The sequence below is a fragment of the Somniosus microcephalus genome, chromosome 10, assembly GCF_052327205.1.
Source record: "Somniosus microcephalus isolate GS21.2 chromosome 10, FLI_Smic_1.0, whole genome shotgun sequence".
Lineage (NCBI taxonomy): Eukaryota > Metazoa > Chordata > Chondrichthyes > Squaliformes > Somniosidae > Somniosus > Somniosus microcephalus.
In genome coordinates, this window is record NC_140996.1 from 154,988,516 (window position 1) to 155,013,139 (window position 24,624).

Sequence of the window (24,624 nt, forward strand, 5' to 3'; positions counted from 1 at the left end):
TGTCACTAATAGCGCCAGGCGGAAAGGTTCCAGGCGCCACCGAATATCCGGTCAGGGGCGCCAAAAGGGCGTTGCACACTGAAATGACGTCATGATCTGCCTGCGCATGCGGGCGCGCGCGCGGACAGTTAACGCAGGCGCTAAATGGATACTCAATATGGGAGTTGTCGCTATCCTCATTGCGCCCGCCCGAACATTGGGTAGCGCCCCAAATCTCGGGCTCATTAGGCGCTAATCGTTGGCGCAACCAACCGAATTTCTAGGCCATTGTGTTTTTGTGTTGAGGACGTAACAAACAGGGTGGATAAAGGGGAACCAGTGGATGTGGTGTATTTGGACTTCCAAAAGGCATTTGACAAGGTGCCACACAAAAGATTACTGCACAAGATAAAAAAATCACAGGATTGGGGGTAATATACTGGCATGGGTGGAAGATTGGCTATCTAACAGAAAACAGAGAGTTGGGATAAATGGTTCATTCTTGGGTTGGCAATCAGTAACAAGTGGTGTTCCGCAGGGGTCAGTGCTGGGACCCCAACTCTTTACAATCTATATTAACAATTTGGAGGAGGGGACCAAGTACAATATATCCAAGTTTGCCGACGATACAAAGATGGGAGGGAAAGCAGTGAGTGAGGAGGACATAAAAAACCTGCAAAAGGACACAGACAAGCTAAGTGAGTGGGCAGAAATTTGGCAGATGGAATATAATGTTGGAAAGTTTGAGGTTATGCACTTTGGCAGAAAAAATTAAAGAGCAAGTTATCATCTAAATGGAGAGAAACTGCAAAGTGCTACAGTACAAAGGGATCTGGGGGTCCTGGTGCATGAAACACAGAAGGTTAGTATGCAGGTACAGCAGGTGATCAGGAAGGCCAATGGAATCTTGGCTTTTATTGCAAGGGGGATGGAGTATAAAAGCAGGGAAGTCTTGCTTCGGTTATACAGGGTACTGGTGAGGCCACACCTGGAATACTGCGTACAGTTTTGGTTTCCATATTTAAGAAAAGATATACTTGCTCTCGAGGCAGTTCAGAGAAGGTTCACTCGGTTGATTCCGGAGATGAGGGGGTTGACTTATGAGGAAAGGTTGAGCCTCTACTCATTGGAGTTCAGAAGAATGAGAGGCGATCTTATTGAAACATATAAGATTGTGAGGGGGCTTGATCGGGTGGATACGGGGAGGCTGTTTCCATTGATGGGTGAGACTAGAACTAGGGGGCATAATCTTAGAATAAGGGGCTGCCCTTTCAAAACTGAGATGAGGAGAAACTTCTTCACTCAGAGGGTGGTGAATCTATGGAATTTGCTACCTCAAGAGAGCTGTGGAAGCTGCGACATTAAATACATTTAAAACGGAGATAGACAGCTTCCTAGCGGATAAGGGAATTAGGGGTTACGGGGAGCGGGCAGGGAAGTGGACGTGAGTCTAGGTTCGGATCAGCCATGATCCTATTAAATGGCGGAGCAGGCCCGAGGGGCCGTATGGCCTACTCCTGCTCCTACTTCTTATGTTCTTATGTTCTATTTTTCCTACCAAAGTGAATAACCTCACATTATACCCCATCTGCCACGTTATTGCCCATTCACTTCACCTGTCTATATCCCTTTGCAGGTTCTTTGTGTGCTCCTCACAGCTTACTTTCCCACCTAGCTTTGTATAGTCAGCAAACTTGGATACATTACACTCGGTCCCTTCATCCAAGTCATTAATATAGATTTTAAATAGCTGAGGCCCAAGCACTGATCTTTGCGGCACCCCACTAGTTACAACCTGCCAATCTGAAAATGACCTGTTTATCCCTACTCTCTGTTTTCTGTCTGTTAACCAATCCTCTATTCATGATAATATATTACCCACAACTCCATGAGCCGTTATCTTGCATAACAACCTTTTATATGACACCTTATTGAATGACTTGGTGAAGGATGTGAAGGACAGAAGTCTCCGATATTGCAGAATTAAATTAAACATACATTTTACATAAAAGGTATAGATTACTACAGTTATGAAGGCATAGTGAAAGAGCAACTATAAATTGAATCTTACCTCCGTACACCTCAGAAGTGGAAGCTAATAGGAGACGTGCACCAACGCGTTTTGCTAATCCTGCAGAAAAACAGAAACCCATTCTTTCATTTTATTTAATTTGGCAATTATCAAAAGAGAGAGAATATTGTTGACTGCCACTGGCTTTCCTTTTTAATATATTCAGAAAGACATGTAAAATAAAAATTGGACAAAAGATCATACAAGTGAAAGACCACAGGACATCCCAAAGCGCTTTACAGACAACGAAGTACTTTTTTTGAAGTGTAGTTCTGTTATAATATAGGAAACATGGCATCCAATTTGCACACAGCAAGATCTGACAAAAAGAAATGAGATTATGACTAATCTGCTTCAATGATGTTGGTTGAGGGATAAATATTGGCCAGGATTCCCTTCCTCTTACTTGAAATAGTGTCATGGGATATTTTATGTCCAACTGGGGAGAACCACTGGAGGCCACCATCAAAAAGATACGTTTGTTAAAAAATTCTTACCCAAATGTGGAGCCAGGAGGAGCACTTGTGCTCCTGGTTTCACAGCAGTCTCGAAGACCGTTACTGGTCTTCCAGAACGTATCGGAGGGTCACTGTCGGCGTCACCGAAATTGATGTCTGCTTCGTCAGCAAGCTCAGTTGGACATCAAATATCCCATGACACTATTTCAAGTAAGAGGAAGGGAATCCTGGCCAATATTTATCCCTCCACCAACATCACTGAAGCAGATTAGTCATAATCTTATTTCTGTTTGTCAGATCTTGCAGTGTACAAATGTAATGTTTGAGCTTTGACAATCAGTTGGCAGGCTGCTTGACAGTGCCTGGGTCGCACAGCTGGCGTCTGCAGCCCGCTGGTCTAATTTAAATAAGGCCTGAAGCCCAATTTTGTTCCGGTGCAGGGATTGTTCCCTGCACACAGTTTGCACCAGCAGGCCAGCGCTCTCCAATTTCTAGTCCTAGAGGTCTGAATAACTTGTGTGTTGGGACTGTGGTCTATACCTGAAAAGAAAACATTTGCAGGGCTATGGGGAAAGAGCAGCATAGTGGGGCTACGGGGAAAGAGCAGCATAGTGGGGCTACGGGGAAAGAGCAGCATAGTGGGGCTACGGGGAAAGAGCAGCATAGTGGGGCTACGGGGAAAGAGCAGCATAGTGGGGCTACGGGGAAAGAGCAGCATAGTGGGGCTACGGGGAAAGAGCAGCATAGTGGGGCTACGGGGAAAGAGCAGCATAGTGGGGCTACGGGGAAAGAGCAGCATAGTGGGGCTACGGGGAAAGAGCAGCATAGTGGGGCTACGGGGAAAGAGCAGCATAGTGGGGCTACGGGGAAAGAGCAGCATAGTGGGGCTACGGGGAAAGAGCAGCATAGTGGGGCTACGGGGAAAGAGCAGCATAGTGGGGCTACGGGGAAAGAGCAGCATAGTGGGGCTACGGGGAAAGAGCAGCATAGTGGGGCTACGGGGAAAGAGCAGCATAGTGGGGCTACGGGGAAAGAGCAGCATAGTGGGGCTACGGGGAAAGAGCAGCATAGTGGGGCTACGGGGAAAGAGCAGCATAGTGGGGCTACGGGGAAAGAGCAGCATAGTGGGGCTACGGGGAAAGAGCAGCATAGTGGGGCTACGGGGAAAGAGCAGCATAGTGGGGCTACGGGGAAAGAGCAGCATAGTGGGGCTACGGGGAAAGAGCAGCATAGTGGGGCTACGGGGAAAGAGCAGCATAGTGGGGCTACGGGGAAAGAGCAGCATAGTGGGGCTACGGGGAAAGAGCAGCATAGTGGGGCTACGGGGAAAGAGCAGCATAGTGGGGCTACGGGGAAAGAGCAGCATAGTGGGGCTACGGGGAAAGAGCAGCATAGTGGGGCTACGGGGAAAGAGCAGCATAGTGGGGCTACGGGGAAAGAGCAGCATAGTGGGGCTACGGGGAAAGAGCAGCATAGTGGGGCTACGGGGAAAGAGCAGCATAGTGGGGCTACGGGGAAAGAGCAGCATAGTGGGGCTACGGGGAAAGAGCAGCATAGTGGGGCTACGGGGAAAGAGCAGCATAGTGGGGCTACGGGGAAAGAGCAGCATAGTGGGGCTACGGGGAAAGAGCAGCATAGTGGGGCTACGGGGAAAGAGCAGCATAGTGGGGCTCTTTAGATGACTTTCAAAGAGTCGGCACAGAAACAATGGATCAAATGGCCGCCTTCTGTGCTGTACGATTCTATAACTAATGCAGGAGGTCACTACAGATTTTGATTTACTAGGATATGCAGTTAACTTTACAAATTAAGATCAAAAGTATGACAATGGTATGAAAAAAGGATTTTAAGAATTAAAATATACTATAATTTTTGTTTTCCCATGCCAATTTCCCTCTCTCCACCTTTTCTGAAGCCATTAAGTTCTTGCTGGAGTACAGTTCCATAGGTGATGGTTGCCTAAGCAGTCAAGCATTAAATTTCACGTTTGAGCTTTGACAATCAGTTGGCAGGCTACTTGACAGTGGGAGGCTTTATAGTCGAGCTTCAGCCTGTCCTTGCCCAATGTCTATAAAAGTGCATTCCCTTCAGAGGATCCTGGAAGATTTCCCTATCCCTAATTCAGGGCTCATGTCAGCTGCAGCACCCCTACTGCCACCGTGGCGGAGACCAGTTAATTAGCAGAAAGAGGAGAATGAATCTGGGACTGTTTTGGTGTGTATGACTCAGCTCATTAGATAAGCTGGCTGAGCCACTGCAGGAGATTATCACAATATCTTAAAGTGTGTTGCACCTTGATAGATAGTTCTTCTATTTTGGAAATCTAAAGTTTAGTGCTAAATGGGCAATTTTGCCATGCTATGCTTGACAAGAAAGATTTCTCACTTACATAAATTTGATACAATTTTCAAGTGAATACTTCAAATATTCTCGCCAGCAAGTAGGATATTCCACACTGACATCAACTTACTTTGACACTTGGCCAAATGTAATGAAGTCACTTTATACTTAATTTTTTTTATTGCTGCACTCTATGAAATCAATCTAATCCTAAAAATAACATTGTTTCTTTGGTAAAAACAAACTATTAAATATATTTTAATGCTCGATAAATAAAAGCGATGAAAGACCAAACAAAAGTCTTACCCAACATGTTTAAGGTCCCAATGGTATTTGTCTTCAGTGTCTTGATTGGGTTATACATATAATTTGGAGGAGATGCTGGTGAAGCCAGGTGATAAATCTGATCCACTATTTTAAATAGAAAAGAAACTGATTCATTACAAAGCAAACTGAAGGACATATTTAACATTACAGATCTCTCATTTAAAAAAAAATCTAATTTGATATTGCATTTTGGTCATGTGATCTTTCCCTGATCATCTTTCCCTAGTTCCCTTCTGAACTACATGGTTACTTTTCCAACTGAAAATCAAATGCAACAAGAGCAATGCCACAGAAGCTAAAGAAATCTCGAGCAGCATCTGGTTGGAAATGGAATCAAATGATGTGTTTTATAAATGAGGTTGACCACCTTTAAAGAATAAAGGCAGGTTATCTAACACTTTTCCTAATTTATTCAATGTCATTAAAACAGGGGCACATCAATGTAGTGTAGAAATTGCAGTGGGGCTTTTAAGGTTTACATATTCATGATGACTGGCAGTTCTGCAGCACCAAAAGCTCTCGTCACCGTGCCCTGTCTGATCAAGATAGGAATCCTTGGTAAAACCGTAAAATTGTTCTATACCGCTGTGTTATAGGTGCTTCCAGAGAAATAAATACTTGTATTTATGTAGCACCTATGTCAAAATGTCTCAAAGCACTTCATCAATTACTTTTGAACTGCAGTGACTGCTGCTGTGCCAGCAAACATCCCACAAATGCCACTGAAATGAATGTTCAGCCAATTAATTTTTTGGTGACATTGATTGAGGAATGTTAGCCATGAAACCTGAAGAACTCCCTGCTCTTCAAATAATGCCATGGGATCTTTAACACCCACCGGTACCATCGGGAGATGGAGCATCAGATTAAAGTCTCACCATTAGGATGGTACTTCTGCTTTGGCAGGGGGGGGGGGGGGGGTCGAAGAACGACTTTACCCACTTGCCAGACAAATCTACCACTGAAATTGCGTACTGCAATAAGGCTGGCAAAATAACTTCAGATCGCATGAACAGGAAATAGATATAAGCTATCAAATACCATGAGCCTTTTCTGATTACTAGCCTATGGTGTTCAGTTCGCTATCACACAGGAACTCCTTACAGATGATTATTTTTTAAATCTTTGTTTCCAGGTGACACTTAAATCTATAAAAGAAAATTCTATGCTATCCTAATTCCATCACAATCACAATGGAAGTCTTCAGAGAGCTTACCTACTCAAATGTTTTGAACAAAATTCACCACAATCATCAGATCTGGCTGAACTACATAATAAAGCCCTACTGTGCCTCGCTCTCGTTTCCAAAAATGACTATTCTAGGATCAACCTGGAGAGCAAAGATAAAACCAGACCCTTTTTCTCCACAACCGCTTCTTCAATTTCTTCTTCTCTGCTGTCTCCATCTCCACATCTAAGCTCATGGATTTATTAGCCACCAAGATAGAAACCATTCAGCTGTCTCTATTGTTCCCCCTTTCACTTGACCACTAACCCAAACTTACCCCTTCTCCCACCCAGTCCCCTCTAGTTTCTATCCCACCTCCACCCATGCCCTCACCGAGCTCCACTAAACTGCTGACCACCCAGCTTCCCTTCTTTGCCCCTAGGATAGCCGATATTGCAAATGTTCCCCTCTTCAGGCATTGTCTCCCTTCTTTCCAAAACCGCCATCACCAATCCCTCATTAAAATGCCCACACTTTACTCCTCTGTCCTTACAAATTACCACCCCAATCGAACCTCCATTTCCTCTCCAAAGCCCTTGCACAGTCATCTCCCATATCTCCTGGAATTCTGAATCCCTCCAATCAGGTTTTTGCTTATCCCACAGCACTGAAACAACCCTAAGCAAAGTCAGAAACGACATTAACTGTGACCATGGTGCATTATCCCTCCTTGATCTTTTTGTAGCCTTCAACACAGTTGATCACACCATTTCTCTCCACAGCCTCTCCTCCACTGTCCAGATGAGTGGCATGGCCCTTGATTGGTTCCAGTCTAAACTTTCTGACCATAGCCAAAGCATCGCTAGCAATGGCTTCTCTTTCCACCCTGCATTCATCTCAAAGATCCCAAGGATCTGTCCTTAACCACCCCCCCCACTTCCCCATTCACCCATGGATCTATCCTCGACTCCCTCATCGGCGTACTGCCTTTTGGAGACATTTTTTGCACAAATTGGGTCAGCTTCCACATATGTTGATGACACACAGCTCAAACGCTCTACCATCTCTTTCAACCCCTCCACTGCCTCTGTGCTGTCAGACTGCTTGGATGAGTCATAATTGCTTCCAACTAAATATCATCTTCTTTGGTCTCAGTCACAAACGCCATCCCCTAATCACCAATGCCCACCCTTGTTACAGTGTCAGCTGTGGCTCTAGTCCTGGCCAATATTTATCCCTCAACCAACATAACAAAAAACAGATTATCTGGTCATCATCACATTGCTTTTTGTGGGCAAATTGACTGCCGCGTTTCCCACATTACAACAGTGACTCCACTTCAAAAGTACTTCATTGCCTGTAGAGCGTTGAGACGTCCAGTGGCCGTGAAAGGCGCTATATAAATGCAAGTCTTTCTTTTTCCCAGCCACTGTCTCAGGTTGAACGAGATGCAAACTCGGGATCCTATTCTATGCTGAGCTGATCTTCCAATCCCATATTCTCTATCATAAATACCACCCATTTCCAATTTTATCACCTGCTTCCAACCTCCTCCCATAATTCCACCACTCACAGTTGTGCCTTCAGCCACCTAAGCCTCTCTGCCTCCTTCTCCTCTAAATCCAGTTAAAACCCACCTCTTTGACCAAGTTTATGACTACCCCATCCAATATCTGTTAGCTTGTTGCCCATTATTTTTCTGATGTCTCTGAAGCACCACATTAAAGGCAAATAAATGCAAGTTCTTGTTATCCCATCAGCTCTTATTTAAATAGGGACCAGTATGGTAAACTGGCTAAGTTTTAAATTCTTAATTTAGAGCATATAAATGCGGCCATGAGAGAAATTGAAATTCATTGGTTTAGTGAACTAAATGCTCTGACAGGCCGTATTTAGTTTAGATTAAGAGTCATTCATTAGCATTTTTATAAAAGGTTGAGAAAATGTACACATTCCATGTAGACTTCCTTTAAAAAAAATTGTATTTTTTCCACTTGTGTCGAAGCAACACCTCTGGATTATGACAACCATATTATTTACCCAGTTCTAATTTATTGCATGTATGTAACATCCCTCTTACAAGTAAAACAAATATAATTTAGTGATGCAAGAATAAGATTTCAGGTAAAACAGTGCTGTAGAATGAAAATAGCAAAATACTGCGGATGCTGGAAATCCACGATGTTGCCTGACCTGCCGAGTATTTCCAGCATTTTCTGTAGAATGAAGTCAGAATGGCTGAACTCAAAACTAGATTACATTACATATTAATAATTTTGTCATGGTCACTAACACTCAATGTGGCGATTTTACAAGACAAAATGTTTATGTAGTCATCACTTTTGATTCTGATTGGGTTCCTACCACAGATGTTTCAGTGTGTTGAAATGTCACTATTGAATTACAAAAAACACAACACATTCATCTTAAAGTTCACAGTAGTTTACATTTTAATAACTCGTTTATCTAGGTATTACTCAAAGACATTCAGGGTACTTGTATAGCTGCTCAGTAAAAGGTCATATCTTAAAATCTAAATTTAAAAAAATGAAGAACCATGCAAAATTGGATTTTTTAAATTCATATTTGACTCATCTATTAATTTCCATGAAATGTCAAATAAAAATTTAATCTTTAGTCATCTAAGAGTAAAAGAGCAGATTGAAAAACAATTTACTGGTCATAATAAATGGTTTCCTTTTGTTCATTTTCGTCAAGCCGTTATAAATGAGCCACCTGAATAAAATGTACTGTGTTTTTCATGGAATGTGGAAGACACTGGCAGAGCTGCATTTACTGTCTGCCCATAGTTGCCCTGAGGAGATGGTGGTTCTTCTTGAAGAGTAGTCATTATGGTGATAGTGCTCCCATAGAGGTATTACTTAAGAGAATTTGACTCAGCGACAACGAAAGAACAGCAATATATATCCAAGTGTAGGAGGGAAATGTGGAAGTGTCCCCATGATATTAGCGCTCTTGGCCTTCCCTGTGGTTGGAGTAAGCTTTTGCAGTGTATTCTGTAGATAGTACATACTGCACCCACAGTGTGTCGGTGATGATGGGTGTGGATACTGATTTCAGTGGTAGGGGAGAAGTGAACTGCTTTACCCTGGATGGTGTCAAGGTGCTCGAGTGTTGTTGTGGATGCACCCATCCAGACAAGTAGGGAGTATTCCATCACATACCTGACCTGAGCCTTGTAGATGGTGGAGAGATTATAAGCCATCAGGAAGTGAGCCACTCGTCAGAATACCCAGCCTCTACCCTGCTCTTGTAGTCATGGTGTGGATATGGCTGGTATTTGAAGTAGTAACGGAGAGGGTTGATGAGGGTAGTGCAGTTGGTGTTGTGTATATGAACTGTCAAAAGATGTTTGATAAAGTGCCACATAATAGACTTATTAGCAAAATTGAAGCCCATGGGAGTAAAGGGGCAATGGCTGCATGGATACAAAACTGGCTAAGGAACAGAAAGCAGAGTAGTGGTGAACAGTTGTTTTTCAGACTGGAGGGAATTATGCGGTGGTGTCCCACAGGGGTCGTTGTTGGGACTACTGTTATTTTTGATATATATTAATGACCTGGACTTGGGTATACAGAGCATAATTTCAAAGTTTGCAGGTGACACTAACCTTGAAAATGTAGCAGACAGTGAGGAAGATTGTAACAGACTTCAGGAGGATGTAGACTGGTGAAATGGGCAGACATGTGACAAATTAAATTTAATATGTGTGAAGTGATTTATTTTGGTAGGAAGAATGAAGTGAGGCAATATAAACTAAATGGTAAAATTTTAGCTGGGGGTGTACGTACACAAGTCTTTTAAGGTGGCAGGATAAGTTGTGAAGGCTGTTAAAAAGGCATATGGGATCCTTGGCTTTAGAGGCATAGTGTACAAAGGCAAGGAAGTTATGTTAAACCTTTATAAAATACTGGTTGGGCCCCAGCTGGGGTATTGTGGCCAATTCTGGGCACCACACTTCAGGAAGGATTTCAAGGCCTTAGAGAGGTTGCAGTGGAGATTTACTGGAATGGTACCAAGGGATGAAGGGCTTCAGTTACGTGGAGACTAGAGAAACTGGGATTCTTCTACTTGGAGCAGACAACGTTAAGGGGAGGTTTGATAGAGGTGTTCAAAATCATGAGGGGTTTTGATAGAGTGAATAAGGAGAAACTGTTCCCAGTGGCAGAAGCATCAGTAACCAGAGGACACAGATTTAAGGTAATTGGCAAAAAAAAGGTGACATGAGAAAAATAAAATTTACACAGCGAGTTGTTGCAACCTGGAATGCACTGCTTGAAAGGGTGGTGGAAGCAGATTCAATAATAACTTTCAAAAGGGAATTGGATAAATACTCAAAGAGGAAAAAATTGCAGGGCTATGGAGAAAGTGCAGGGAAGTGCGACTAATTGGATAGCTCTTTCAAAGAGCCGGCACAGACAAGTTGTGCAGAATGGCCTCTTTCTGTGCTGTATCATTCTACAATTTTATGATGAAAACTAAGCTTCTTTTCATAGGTGACACCCCCCACCCAAGATATTGATGGTGGGGGACTCAGCAATGGTGATGCCAATGAAGATCAGGGAGAGATGGTTGGGCTTTTTATTATTAGAGGTAGTCGTTATCCACCACTGATGTGGCCGAATGTTACCTGTCACCTGTCAGTCCAGGCTGGATGTCATCCAAGTCCGGCATGGGCTGCTTCATTATGCGAAGTTGTGAATGGAGCTTCACGCTGTAGAATCTTTAGCAAACAGCCACACTCCTGACCTTATGAGTCAATCAGCTGGAAATGGTTGGGCTAAAACGCTACCCTGAGGAACTCCTACTGCAATGCCCTGGGACGGTAACGATTGGTTATTGACAACTGTGACCATCCGGTGCTTCACAAGATTCCAACTGCTAGAAGTTTTTTCCCTTGACCCCCATTGACCTCAGTTTTACTCACTCTCCTTTACATCATGCTCAGGTGAATGTTGTCTTACCTCCCCTTTGACATTAGCTCGGGTCTATGTATAAATTAAGGCTGTGAGGAGGGCTAGAGCCATGTGGCTAATGCTTACTGGCAGTGCTACCGGGATGACAAAAATAGAGGACACCGTGGAACCCGCCACTCAACAGCAACCAGTGGCATAAAGCCCCTGAATTTTTCGCCCACTGTCTTTTAATATGGACAACTCAATCCCATACCAGAAAGCCTGTGGGCCCTCCACTTAACCTTTGAACAGTGCAACCCGTCTCCATCTATGACCACTTTCCTCTGCCTGGTTGAACTTCTTTTCACCTTTAATAACCTCTCTTGTAATTCACTTGTTCCAGATAAAAGAGTCGCTATCGGACATCTGCTAAGGCCCTAGCTACACCTGTCTTTTTGTATATTATGTTGAGCACTTTGTTCCAGTCCAACTCAGGCCCCCTCTTTTGCTGAGTTGATGACTGTATGGTTGCTGCTTCTTGCTCGCGCTCTGATCTTGTGAATTTTTATTAACTGTGCTTCCAATTTCAGCCTTTACAGGGCCAATCTTTGACTCCATTTCTGGAGTTCTTTATCTCCAGTGACGGGCTTTCCATGGACATCTATTACAGCCCACCCGACTCCCACAGCTACCTACAACATGCTTCGTTCGACCTCACCATTTGTAAAGACTCCATCTAATTCTCCTAGTTTCCCCAGAAAAAGCAGCAAACCTGAGGATTGGGAGCAGTTTAGGATTCAGCAAAGGAGGACAAAGGGATTAATTAAGAGGGGGAAAATAGATTATGAGAGTAAGTTTGCAGGGAACATAAAAACTGACTGTAAAAGCTTCTATAGATATGTGAAGAGAAAAAGATTGGTGAACTCAAGCGTAGGTCCCTTGCAGTCAGAATCAGGGGAATTTATAATGGGGAACAAAGAAATGGCAGACCAATTAAATACATACTTTGGTTCTGTCTTCACAAAAGGAGGACACAAATAACCTCCCAGAGATGTTAGGGAACATAGGGTCTAATGAGAGGGAGGAACTGAATGAAATCAGTATTTGTAGGGAAATGGTGTTAGGGAAATTGACGGGATTGAAGGCAGATAAATCCCCAGGGCCTGATAGTCTACATCCTAGGGTACGTAAGGAAGTGGCCCTAGAAATAGTAGATGCATTGCTGGTCATCTTCCAAAATTCTATAGACTCTGGAACAGTTCCCATGGATTGGAGGATAGCTAATGTAAAAAGGGTGATAGAGAGAAAACGGGGAATTATAGACTGGTAAGCCTGACATCGGTAGTGGGGAAAATGCTAGAGTCCGTTATCAAAGATGTAATAGCAGAGCACTTGGAAAACAGTGACAGGATCAGACAAAGTCAACATGGGTTTACAAAAGGTAAATCGTGCTTGACTAATCTACTGGAATTTTTTGAGGATGTAACTGGTAGAATAGATAAGGGAGAACCAGTGGATGTGGTGTATTTGGATTTTCAGAAGGCTTTCGATAAGGTCCCACATAAGAGACTAGCGTGTAAAGTTAAAGCGCATGGGATTGGGTGTAAGGTACTGTCTTGGATAGAGAACTGGCTGGCACACAGGAAGCAAAGAGTTGGAATAAACGGGTCTTTTTCCGAGTGGCAGGCACTGACTAGTGGGGTACCGCAGGGATCGGTGCTAGGTCCCCAGCTATTCACAATATATATATATATGATCTAGACGAGGGAACTAGATGTAATAACTCCAAGTTTGCAGATGACACAAAGCTGGGTGGGTGTGTGTACTGTGAGGAGGATGCAGAGAAACTCCAATATGATTTGGACAGATTGGGTGATTATACTGCATTTGCCATGCATCTGCCCAAATATAGAAATTCCTCCTCATCTCTGACCTAAATGGCTTACCCCTTATCGTTAGACTGTGACCCCTGGATCTGGACTCCCCAACCATCGGGAACACCCTTCCTGCATCTAGTCTGTACAGTCCTGTCAGAATTTTATAAGTTTCAATGAGATCCCCTCATTGTGGATAAATGCAAGGTTATCCACTTTGGTGGCAAAAACAGGAAGGCAGATTATTATCTGAACGGCAATAGATTGGGAAAAGGGGAAGTGCAACGAGACCTGGGTGTCCTTGTGCACCAGTCGCCGAAGGTAAGCATGCAGGTGCAGCAGGCGGTTAAGGCGGCAAATGGTATGTTGGCCTTCAAAGCGAGAGGATTCGAGTACAGGAGCAAGGATGTCTTGCTGCAGTTGTACAGGGCCTTGGTGAGACCACACCTTGAGTGTCGTGTGCAGTTTTGGTCGCCTTATCTGAGGAAGGATGTTCTTGCCATGGAGAGAGTGCAGCGAAAATTCACCAGACTGATACTTGGGATGGCAGGAATGATGTATGAGGAGAGATTAGGTCGATTAGGCTTATATTTGCTAGAGTTTAGAAGAATGAGAGGGGATCTTATTGAAATTTATAAACTTCTAACATGACTAGACAGACTAGATGCAGGAAGGATGTTCCCGATGGCGGAGGAGTCAGAACCAGAGGTCACAGTCTAAGGATAACAGGTAAGCCATTTAGGACGGAGATGAGGAGGAATTTCTTCACCCAGAGAGTGGTGAACCTGTGGAATTCTCTGCCACACAGGGCAGTTGAGGCCAATTCATTAAATATATATTCAAGAAGGAGTTGGATATATTTCTTGAGGCTAAAGGGATCAAGGGATATGGGGAGAAAGCAGGGACAGGGTACTGAATTTGGATGATCAGCCATGATCTCATTAAATGGTAGTGCAGGCTCGAGGGGCAGAATGGCCTACTCCTGCTCCTATCTTCTAATGTTTCTATGTCAAATGTACTTGGATAACTGTATCTACTGCACCAGAATTTCTGAAAGGTCCACCTTTCTCCTCAGCCAAGGATTTCCTTTGCAGTAATCAATAGGGCTCTTGATCAGGTCTGTCCCATTTCCCATACCCTGAACTCTTCCTCCTCCTCTTCACAACTGTGGCAGAGTTCCTCTGGTGTTCCAGCCCACAAGCCTCTGCAATCATCAGATTATTTTCCACCACCTACAAGAACATCCCGCCCCCCCAAACCAAACACACCTTCCTTTCCACTCCCCACTTATCAGAAGGATTATTCCCTCCCAATTCACTTTTGCAGCAACCCTACTTCAAAGTGCTCTTCCCCAGGCAACTTCCTGTGCAGTGCAGGAGATGCAACAACTGCCCATTCACCACCTCCTACATGTTGGCCCGGCCCCAAATACTCCTTCTGTGAGGCAGCAATATTCTTGTACTTCCTAAAATCTACTATACTATATTCGATGTTCACTGTGTGGTCTCCTCTACACTGGGGAAACAAAATGTAGATTAAGTGACTGCTTTGCCAAACACATCCATGTTGTCTGCAAGTGCAACCCAAACTACCTGTGGTTTGCCATTTTAACTCCCCCATCTCATTCCCACTCTGACCTCTTTGGTGTTGACCTCGTAGACTCTTCCAATGAAGCCCAGTGCAAGCTTCAAGAATACCTCATCTAGGAATCCTGAACAATAACTTCAGTCTTTAACTATATCCTCATTTACCAACCAGTTTTAATTTCATGCCTGGCACCCAGGCTTTCCAACCATTCTATTTTCTTCCGTTTCCACTCAAAGTGCTTCACATACAATGAATTGCCTTGAAATACAGTGGCCTATGTAGCCATTTTGCATACAAGATCCCATAAACTAGGATCAATGACTAGTTAATCATAACTCACCTTCAATATATAATGGCTCTACCACATCATGATTGATTAATTCAAAGTTCTCATGCCCAATCCAGTGTTCCACGTTCCTTTTTCGGCCTGTGAAAAAGTTGTCAACGACAGTTACTTCATGACCATCCATCATGAGTTTATCAGCAAGATGAGAACCTACAAATCCGGCTCCTCCAGTTATCTGCAATAAAAAACAGAACACACAACTTAAAAATATCACTTTCAACTCAATTTGTTCGCTACCCACCACCCAAATAAAAAATAAGAGGGTAGGTAGATATTACACAGAATACAAACCTGAAAAAGAGACAGAAATAACAAGAGTTCAGAAAGGTACTTTGCCTCCCTGATGCCAGGATAAATGATAACGACGAACATACAGGCAAATTTCTAGGAGGGTTCAGTGAGCAGCCATTGGTCCTAGTCCATGTGGGAAGTTGGCTAATAAAGAATTAGGAAAAATAGAAGGTAAAAGCAAATTGAGTAATTTGAATTGATCAGTGTTACAAATGGGAAAAGCAGGGAGACAGATGGGAAGGGAGGGAGAGGAGACAGATGGAGGGGGGGGAAAGGAGACGGTGGGTGGGGGGGGGGGAAGGAGACGGTGGGGGGGGAAGGAGACGGTGGGGGGGGGGAAGGAGACGGTGGGGGGGGGGGAAGGAGACGGTGGGGGGGGGGAAGGAGACGGTGGGGGGGGGGGAAGGAGACGGTGGGGGGGGGGGAAGGAGACGGTGGGGGGGGGGAAGGAGACGGTGGGGGGGGGGGAAGGAGACGGTGGGGGGGGGAAGGAGACGGTGGGGGGGGGGAAGGAGACGGTGGGGGGGGAAGGAGACGGTGGGGGGGGAAGGAGACGGTGGGGGGGGAAGGAGACGGTGGGGGGGGAAGGAGACGGTGGGGGGGGGAAGGAGACGGTGGGGGGGGGGAAGGAGACGGTGGGGGGGGGAAGGAGACGGTGGGGGGGGGGAAGGAGACGGTGGGGGGGGGAAGGAGACGGTGGGGGGGGGAAGGAGACGGTGGGGGGGGGGAAGGAGACGGTGGGGGGGGGGAAGGAGACGGTGGGGGGGGGGAAGGAGACGGTGGGGGGGAAGGAGACGGTGGGGGGGAAGGAGACGGTGGGGGGGAAGGAGACGGTGGGGGGGAAGGAGACGGTGGGGGGGAAGGAGACGGTGGGGGGGAAGGAGACGGTGGGGGGGAAGGAGACGGTGGGGGGGAAGGAGACGGTGGGGGGGGGAAGGAGACGGTGGGGGGGGGGGAAGGAGACGGTGGGGGGGGGGAAGGAGACGGTGGGGGGGGGGAAGGAGACGGTGGGGGGGGGGAAGGAGACGGTGGGGGGGGGGGAAGGAGACGGTGGGGGGGGGGGGAAGGAGACGGTGGGGGGGGGAAGGAGACGGTGGGGGGGGAAGGAGACGGTGGGGGGGGGAAGGAGACGGTGGGGGGGGGAAGGAGACGGTGGGGGGGGGGAAGGAGACGGTGGGGGGGGGAAGGAGACGGTGGGGGGGGGGAAGGAGACGGTGGGGGGGGGGGGGAAGGAGACGGTGGGGGGGGGAAGGAGACGGTGGGGGGGGGGGAAGGAGACGGTGGGGGGGGGGAAGGAGACGGTGGGGGGGGGGAAGGAGACGGTGGGGGGGGGGAAGGAGACGGTGGGGGGGGGGAAGGAGACGGTGGGGGGGGGAAGGAGACGGTGGGGGGGGGAAGGAGACGGTGGGGGGGGGAAGGAGACGGTGGGGGGGGGAAGGAGACGGTGGGGGGGGGGAAGGAGACGGTGGGGGGGGGGAAGGAGACGGTGGGGGGGGGAAGGAGACGGTGGGGGGGGGGAAGGAGACGGTGGGGGGGGAAGGAGACGGTGGGGGGGGGGGGGAAGGAGACGGTGGGGGGGGATGGGGGGGTGGGGCAGACGGGGAGAGGGGGCCCCCGAAAGGGGGGGGGGGGGAAAGAGAGGGGGGCCCCGAAAGGGGGGGGGAGCAGGGGCCCCCGAAAAGGGGGGGGCGGCGGGGAGAGGGGGCCCCCGAAGGGGGGGGGGGGCGGCGGGGGGAGGGGGAAAGAGGGGGCCCCCGAAAATGAGAACAAAAATGGGAAGCTCTGCTGCAACAGAATCTACTGTAGGGAGCAAAATGCAACTAAACTTTTTTTTGAAGCATTGATGTTTAGTATCAGCTTTTTCAATAGAATGGCCCAGAAATTCGGGTCTCCACGGGTGAGTACGCACGGTATACTCACCTGTAGGCCCAATGGAAGTGCCAGTTTTCTGCATGCACTGCGCATGCGCGGGAAACCGGCACTTCCGTTCCTCTGAATGAAGAGGTTCAGAGGTCAAACGCGTGCGCGGGGGAGGCTGCGCGTGCGCATCAAACTTCGTTTTTTTTTTTTAAATACAGGTTTTCCTGGGAGGGTAAGGCTCCAGCATTTAGAAATATAAAAAGCAGGCTTAAGGCCTGCTTTTTACAAGGTAAGTGGTGAATTAATTAAAATTAAAACATTTTTTCCCCACAGGTTTATTATTTTTAAATACTTTAAAGCAAGGTTAAGTTGACTTTTAGCCTCGTTAGAAAATAAAATTATTTTTTTCAAAAATTTAAATTATTGTTTAATAGTTATTTCATGTAATTTATAGTTTATTTTAAAAATGTGTTTTAAAAAAAAAATTATTTGAAGATTTAGTGCTATTTTGGGGCCGTATTTATAAGTCTTTACAGCACGTCCTGTCAGACTTATGAATGGAGCATTCCCTGCTCCGATTGGCTGCCCATGGCCCACGTGATCCCAGTGGACGCATCGAATTAACTGCGCCCCTGGGATACGCAAGCACTGCGCGCCGGCAGCTGGACCAGGCCCCGGATCGGAATTCCACGGGAGCCCACAGCTCAACGGCCAGCGCGCAAGGTAAGTGCAGATCGGGGGCTTACGCCCGCGGGAAGCCTCCGACCCGAATTTCTGGGCCAATATCTTTAAGAATCCAACTTCAGCAGGCCAGTCCAGTGGATTAGTCAAACACCCATTTTATATGGGTGATATTTGGTAGAGGAATCTGAAATCTGCCTTGGGACCGGATTACTATAATTAACATATTACAATGAGGTTGACGCTGGTCAATACTGCCAGACTCCATTTTCCTACAGACTTACTTCACCTCAAAATGCACGCATTTCTGAATCTGGCCTGCATGCCCGATTTCTCAAACCACACTACTGGTGGATCCCTGCAAAATCTTTACTGCCATTGATATTCCTGAACAATGAACCACTGCCACCTCAAATGGACTGACCTGCCAAAAACCAATCCCTGACCTTCCAATTGCAGCTGGCACTACTCGTCAAGCTTCCCAATCACTGCCTCTGCTTACAGCCTGTCAAAACGAGATTCCATCACAAAGCCCCTCTACAAATCAGTGATTCATTACTCAACAATAAGGGGTATATGTTAAAAGATATGAATTTGATTTTAGACAATTTACTGTTGATCGTTAGATTTTTGTAAGATCGCTTGATTTTCATTTGGTAAGGGTATCAAGGTATATGGCTCAAAGGCAAGTAAATGGAGTTGAGGTACAGATCACCTACGATTTAATTAATTGCAGAACAGGCTCGAGGACTGCTCCTATGTTTTGCATTGGAACTTTGCGATCACATAGATAACGATTCAAAGTGTCGAGATGCCAAAATATTATCACACCTTATGTAAAGCCAGAATAATGAATTTTATTTCACCTGCTCTCAATTATGATCATTATTCGTTAAGTGCAGTTTTCCTCACCATCCTCATGATACAAACTAGGTATTGTTTGTATCCCATAGAAATTAACTGTTTACTGGAAGCTTACTTCAGTTAGAATAAAAAGTGTTCAAATTAAACAAGATTTTCTTTGCAGTTACAGCAGTGGTGGGCAAAATACAGCCCATGGGCCGTATCTGGCCCGCCAGTTCATTCTATCCGGCCTGCTGGACAGGACAGAAATAGAACGTGAGCCAGAACTTGAGCTGCACATTAGTCCGAGTTGAGTCGTGGCTGCTCATCTCAATGACTCTCTTTGCGAAGAAAGAGACCGCTGCATCTTTCCTCTCCCGGTACTCACAGTATGACAGCTGGGGGGGGGAGGGGTTCTCATCACTGTCTTAGACACGGGAGAGGATCCCAGAGCACAAGGGCTCCAGGTAATGGCATGAGATTGTAGTTGAGGCCTTGCATAGCCTCGGGCTCCCATACTCCGCACACTAAAATAAGAGAACACTTCTCGCGTCAGAGGCCCTGCAGACTTGAGCCATTCTGCCAAATAGCCACGTACACTTTCAGTACAATATATAAATCGACAGATCAATCATTTCATTCACTTAGTAATGGAAGAACTTACTATTTTACACTACATTGTGTATTAAAGATAATATCTGAATTTATGTTTACAAATTATTGGGAGGGTAGAAGTGGGAGTGATGATCAACACCGAGTTGGCCTGTTTCAAATTTACCACTTGCTCTCACCAATGACTGTTAGTGGGGTTATTAATTCTTGAACAATTATTCATTTTAATATTATCCCACTTAATTAGCAGAGTGGAGGCATAAATAAATGGACCTGGGTATATTGAACATTGCATTCACTTTTTAATTTAAGCCCTTTTCCCCCCCATACCATGAATAATTCAAGTTTATTGTCATGACTGGAAAAGAGTTGGAGATTTACGTCATTGGCCAGAACCAGTAATAAATAGCACTCGGGGAAGAAATATGTATTATAATGGTGCATTACTGTGCCCATTCTCAAGTGAAAGTCTGCAAACTCTAAGTATCTTGGCTTTTCTCAGGAGTTGACAATGAACAAGCCCAATTTGATGGCTGATCTGGGGCGCAATTTGCGGTATAAATCATTTTCTGAGTCACCAAAATATTTCTTTGCGAGGTTTCAGAAGCATCAAAGTAGCACTTTCATGTGCAATTATTAAAGGTTGTATAAATTAATTTATCTGAAATAACAACAGAAAATGCTGGAAACACTCAGCAGGCCAGGCAGCATCCGTGGAGAGAGAAACAGAGTTAACGTTTCAGGTCTGGGACCCTTCATCAGAACTGGAAATAGCTGGAGATGTAACAGATTTTAAGCAGGTGCAGAGGCGGCAGGGGGCGGGGCGGAAGAGGAAGGAATTGAAGGAACAGTCTGTGCTAAGGTGAGAGGCAGGAAAGATAATGGCCCAGAAATTCGGGTCTCCACGGGTGAGTACGCACGGGGTACTCACCCGTAGGCCCACTGGAAGTGCCGGTTTCCTGCATGCACCGCGCATGCGCGGGAAACCGGCACTTCCGTTCCCCTGAAAGAAGGGGTTCAGAGTTCGAATGCGTGCGCAGGAGAGGCTGCGCGTGCGCATCGAACTTACGTTTTTTTTTTTTTTTGCAGGTTTTCCCGGGAGGGTAAGTCTCCAGAAGTTAGACATATAAAAAGCAGTCGCAAGGCCTGCTTTTTACAAGGTAAGTGGTGAATTAATTAAAATTAAAACATTTTTTCCCCCACAGGTTTATTATTTTTAAATACTTTAAAGAAAGGTAAGTTTATTTTTAGCCCCGTTAGAAAATAAAATTATTTTTTCCAAAAATTTAAATTAGTTTAAAATAGTTATTTCATGTAATTTATAGTTTATTTAAAAAATGTGATTAAAAAATTTATTTGAAGATTTAGTGATGTTTTGGGGCTTATAGTGGAAAAAATGTTTTATTTTAATTGACCACTTACCTTTGAAAATGAAATCCTTATGGCTGCTTTTTACATTTCTAAAATGTACTTACCCGCACGTTAAAACCTGAAAAAAAAGGGAAGCTCAACGCGCACGCGCAGACTCCCGCGCGCACGCGTTTGACCTCTGAACCCCTTGGTTCAGAGGATCGGAAGTGCCGGCTTCCCGCGCATGCGTAGTGCATGCAAGATTCCGGCACTTCCATCGGGTCCACGCGTGAGTACTCCGTCTGTACTCACGCGTTGGGACCCGAATTTCTGGGCCCTAATGTTTTATCTCATGTGATATATTGCTCGAGTAAATTTGCTGTATTAGGGTGATGGATGAAATGCTGCTGGGTTTATGTTGCATCAGGCTCACGATAAACATCAGAAACCACACATCTGTTGCTGGGCTATCCATGAACAATACCATGAGGTCTACTAGCTAAATAGATATTAAAAACGTTAACTCAAACTTTAGAGTTCTCCTAATGTGCATAAGTCATGCTCTTCCAGTATCTTGCACCAGCCAGCCTTGTGAACTCTATGTAACAATTCAAAGCCAATGTGCGCTGAAACATGGGCATTTGTGTGTTCCGTGCCGGCAGCCACTAGGTACTGGGTTGAAACTTTCATTTTTCACAGCAATCAACAACAACTTGCATTTATATGGTGGCTTTAACGTAGAAAAAAATCTCAAGCTGCTTTACAGAGACGTAATCAGACTAAATGATGAGATTAATAAAACAAGGATATAGAATTCAAAATCATGATCGAGAGCTAAATTTACCACCCACTCAAATTGGGTTACTGTAATAATGAATTGCTCCCTGTAAAGATTTATACTGCTACCTCTGCTCCCAGAGCTGGAAAAACAAACTGAACTTCAAGGCCTGAAATACACTGTTAAATAAGGAACAGTTAAATATACAACTTCTTGGATAGATCAACAGGAAACCAAGAATAACTTACCAGAATTCTTTTACGATCCTTTTCAGATAGGAACTTTACTGGAGGATATTTTTGTGATATGCTGTTGGATTAAGTAAAACATAGAATTGCTTATTGGCAGTTTGCATTTTAATTAAATAAACCTAATTTTAAAAAGTATTTGTTCAATCAAGATTAAAGCTCAATTAACTTAACATTTAACTTTTTTACCAGTTCTTAAATTGCAAAACAAGCTGATATTGGTCTACTTTTTAAATGAGTAGATCTGACAGAAACTCCCACTTGTAGAGTTGCTAAGTTGAAATCTTCTGTAGGTAAATTCAATTCTACACTATGATGGGAGATTTAGGTCAAGTATATCCATCAATATGTGAAACACTTTTCTTGTGTCTGTAAACCACAATTATATACACTGCTCCTTTTTGCAATGCAACTCTGTGGAAGAATTCCAATGCATTGCTTGTAATTAGATCTGGGCACTTTTGGGAGTCAGTCAGAGTGGCAGGCTTGCACAATTACAACAACTGACACTGCAATGTGGATATACAAGCACAGACTGGCAGAATAAACCATGACGGTAGGAAAGAGATCGGCCTAATTTGCTGCCAAAATAACGGTGAGGTTAATGGCGTTCGCCGTTATTTATGCACGGATGCTACAGCAACTTCAGGTGAGGGCAGATGAGCAATTAAACGTGGAAATCCAAAAGTTGCTGTCCGAGATACGTCGCTCCACCGTTCGTTTCAGGAAAAATGTATCTTGCTATCTGCCTCACCACTGAAATGGATTGAACGGCGTGAAGTTCCTGTATTTGCATGGTAGATGCAAACTAAACTGGCTCCAGAAAGTTAAGTCTTGTCCATTTCAGTCTAAGTACCCTTTTAACAATGTGATAAGTATTAATTACTGCCAGTCAACTTCTTTGGCATGGAAAATTAACTATTACAAGTGCGGAGTCTCATTCCTTCAGGTTTTAATTGTTGGAGATTTTAAAATGTCAAATTTTTAATTAATACAATAGCAAAATACTACAGATGTTGGAAATCAGAAACAACAACAGAAAATGCTGGAAACACTCAGCAGGTCAGGCAGTATTGTGGAGCGAGAAACAGAGTTGTCCTTGAAGAGAAGTGGCAGTGACATTTTTAATTAACTTTTTAAAAACTTTTCCTTTCTGTCTCTTTTTTCCTCTCTCTCTCTCTCTCTCTCTCTCAATCTAATCCTTTTCCCTCTCTATTTCTCGTTCTGTACCTGATTTGACACTGAGTCCACCCACTCTAATTTACACTTCCTTCTCAATCCTTGCGCTGTTAATTTCACAATCCTTCAATCTGATTGGTTAAGGCAATACACAGTTGCTTGTCCTGCTCACTCAGGTCCCAGATCCCAGTTTCTCTCACTGCGACATTATCAGCTCTCACTTTTAGCAACTTGCCATGCAAAAATGTTTTAAACTTAAACATGCTAGGGCTAGTCTAAAGGCAGATGCCGTTGGATGCCCTGCCTCAGCAAATTATGGCCCAATGCTTTTATTAGCACATCTCAATTTGACTATGCAGACTAGATGCAGGAAGGATATTCCCGATGGTCGGGGAGTCCAGAACCAGGGGTCACAGTCTAAGGATAAGGGGTAGGCCATTTAGGACAGAAATGAGGAGGAATTTCTTCACCCAGAGAGTGGTGAACCTGTGGAATTCTCTACCACAGAAGGCAGTAGAGGCCAATTCATTAAATATGTTCAAGGAGGAGTTGGATATATTTCTTAAGGCTAAAGGGATCAAGGGGTATGGGGAGAAAGCAGGGACCGGGTACTGAATTTGGATGATCAGCCATGGTCGGATTGAATGGCGGAGCAGGCTCGAGGGACCGAATGGCCTACTCCTGCTCCTATCTTCTATGTTTCTATGTTGATTACCTGTTTACTTAGATAAAATGTTTATTGGTAGAGATTCGATCCCAAACTGTTTCTTGTCACTTCTAAAATGATACTGTGTTAAGCTCTGTCCTCTACTTCACTATTGCACTTATATCATGTTGCAGTATGTACTTTCTCTCACACTCGCAGCACAGCAACTAGAGATCATTAAAAACAAAAACACACAAAGCCAGAGGGGAAAATAAACAAATAGAACTTTACGACCTACTTGCACCAGAATTATAAACGACACCTCCTTTAGCTAAAAGAACAATGGCGTCGGTTGCAATAAAATTCAGTAAAAAAGACAGACTTGCATTTACATAGCGCCTTTCACAACCTCAGGAAGTCCCAAAGCGCTTTACAAACAATGAAGTACTTTTGAAGTGTAGTCACTGTTGTAATGCAGGAAACGTGGCAGCCAATTTGTGCAAAGCAAGCTCCCACAAACAGCAATGGAATAATGACCAAATAATCTGTTTTAGTGTTGTTGATTGAGGGATAAATATTGGCCAGGACACCGGGGATAATTCCCCTGCTCTTCTTCGTAGACAATTAGACTTGCTCAACAAATTGCAAATCTAAATGGAGCGTCAAGTTTAAATTGTTGAAATTTTCAAAGAAAGTCAAGGCTATTTGATAACTATAGGAAGGATATTCGTGCCATGGAAAGCTTACAGAGACGATTCAGTAGTTACAATGGGACATAAACTAGGAGAACAAAGGGGAACAAAAAATGCATTAAAACATTACTCGGCCGCAGCACCAAAGCCGAAATGGTGACATCAGCTGTGTCATTCATCCTATTTCCAATCAGCATGGTCTCTAACATTAAGTGGATCTGCTTCACTACAGGCAACAGCATGAATGGAGCAACTTCGGTTTACAAGATGGACATATTACACAGAAATAAAAAACAGTCGGCCCAACCTCTCTATGCCAGTGTTTATGCTCCACATAAGCTTCCACCTACCTTACTTCATCTCACCCTTCTTTATACA

General features: G+C 44.7%; 1 protein-coding gene across 3 annotated transcripts in view; it reads right to left on the minus strand.

Moving 5' to 3' along the window:
* uxs1 (UDP-glucuronate decarboxylase 1) overlaps positions 1-24,624 on the minus strand; it is a 144,006-nt gene that overhangs the window by 55,841 nt on the left and 63,541 nt on the right. For all 3 annotated transcript variants that reach the window (XM_085999002.1, XM_085999004.1, XM_085999003.1), the window contains exons 5-8: positions 21,730-21,790; positions 15,061-15,241; positions 5,155-5,259; positions 2,051-2,110 (exon numbers count right to left, since the gene is read on the minus strand). In XM_085999002.1, the coding sequence (XP_085855128.1) occupies positions 2,051-2,110; positions 5,155-5,259; positions 15,061-15,241; positions 21,730-21,790 (407 nt within the window). The remainder of the gene's footprint in view (positions 1-2,050; positions 2,111-5,154; positions 5,260-15,060; positions 15,242-21,729; positions 21,791-24,624) is intronic.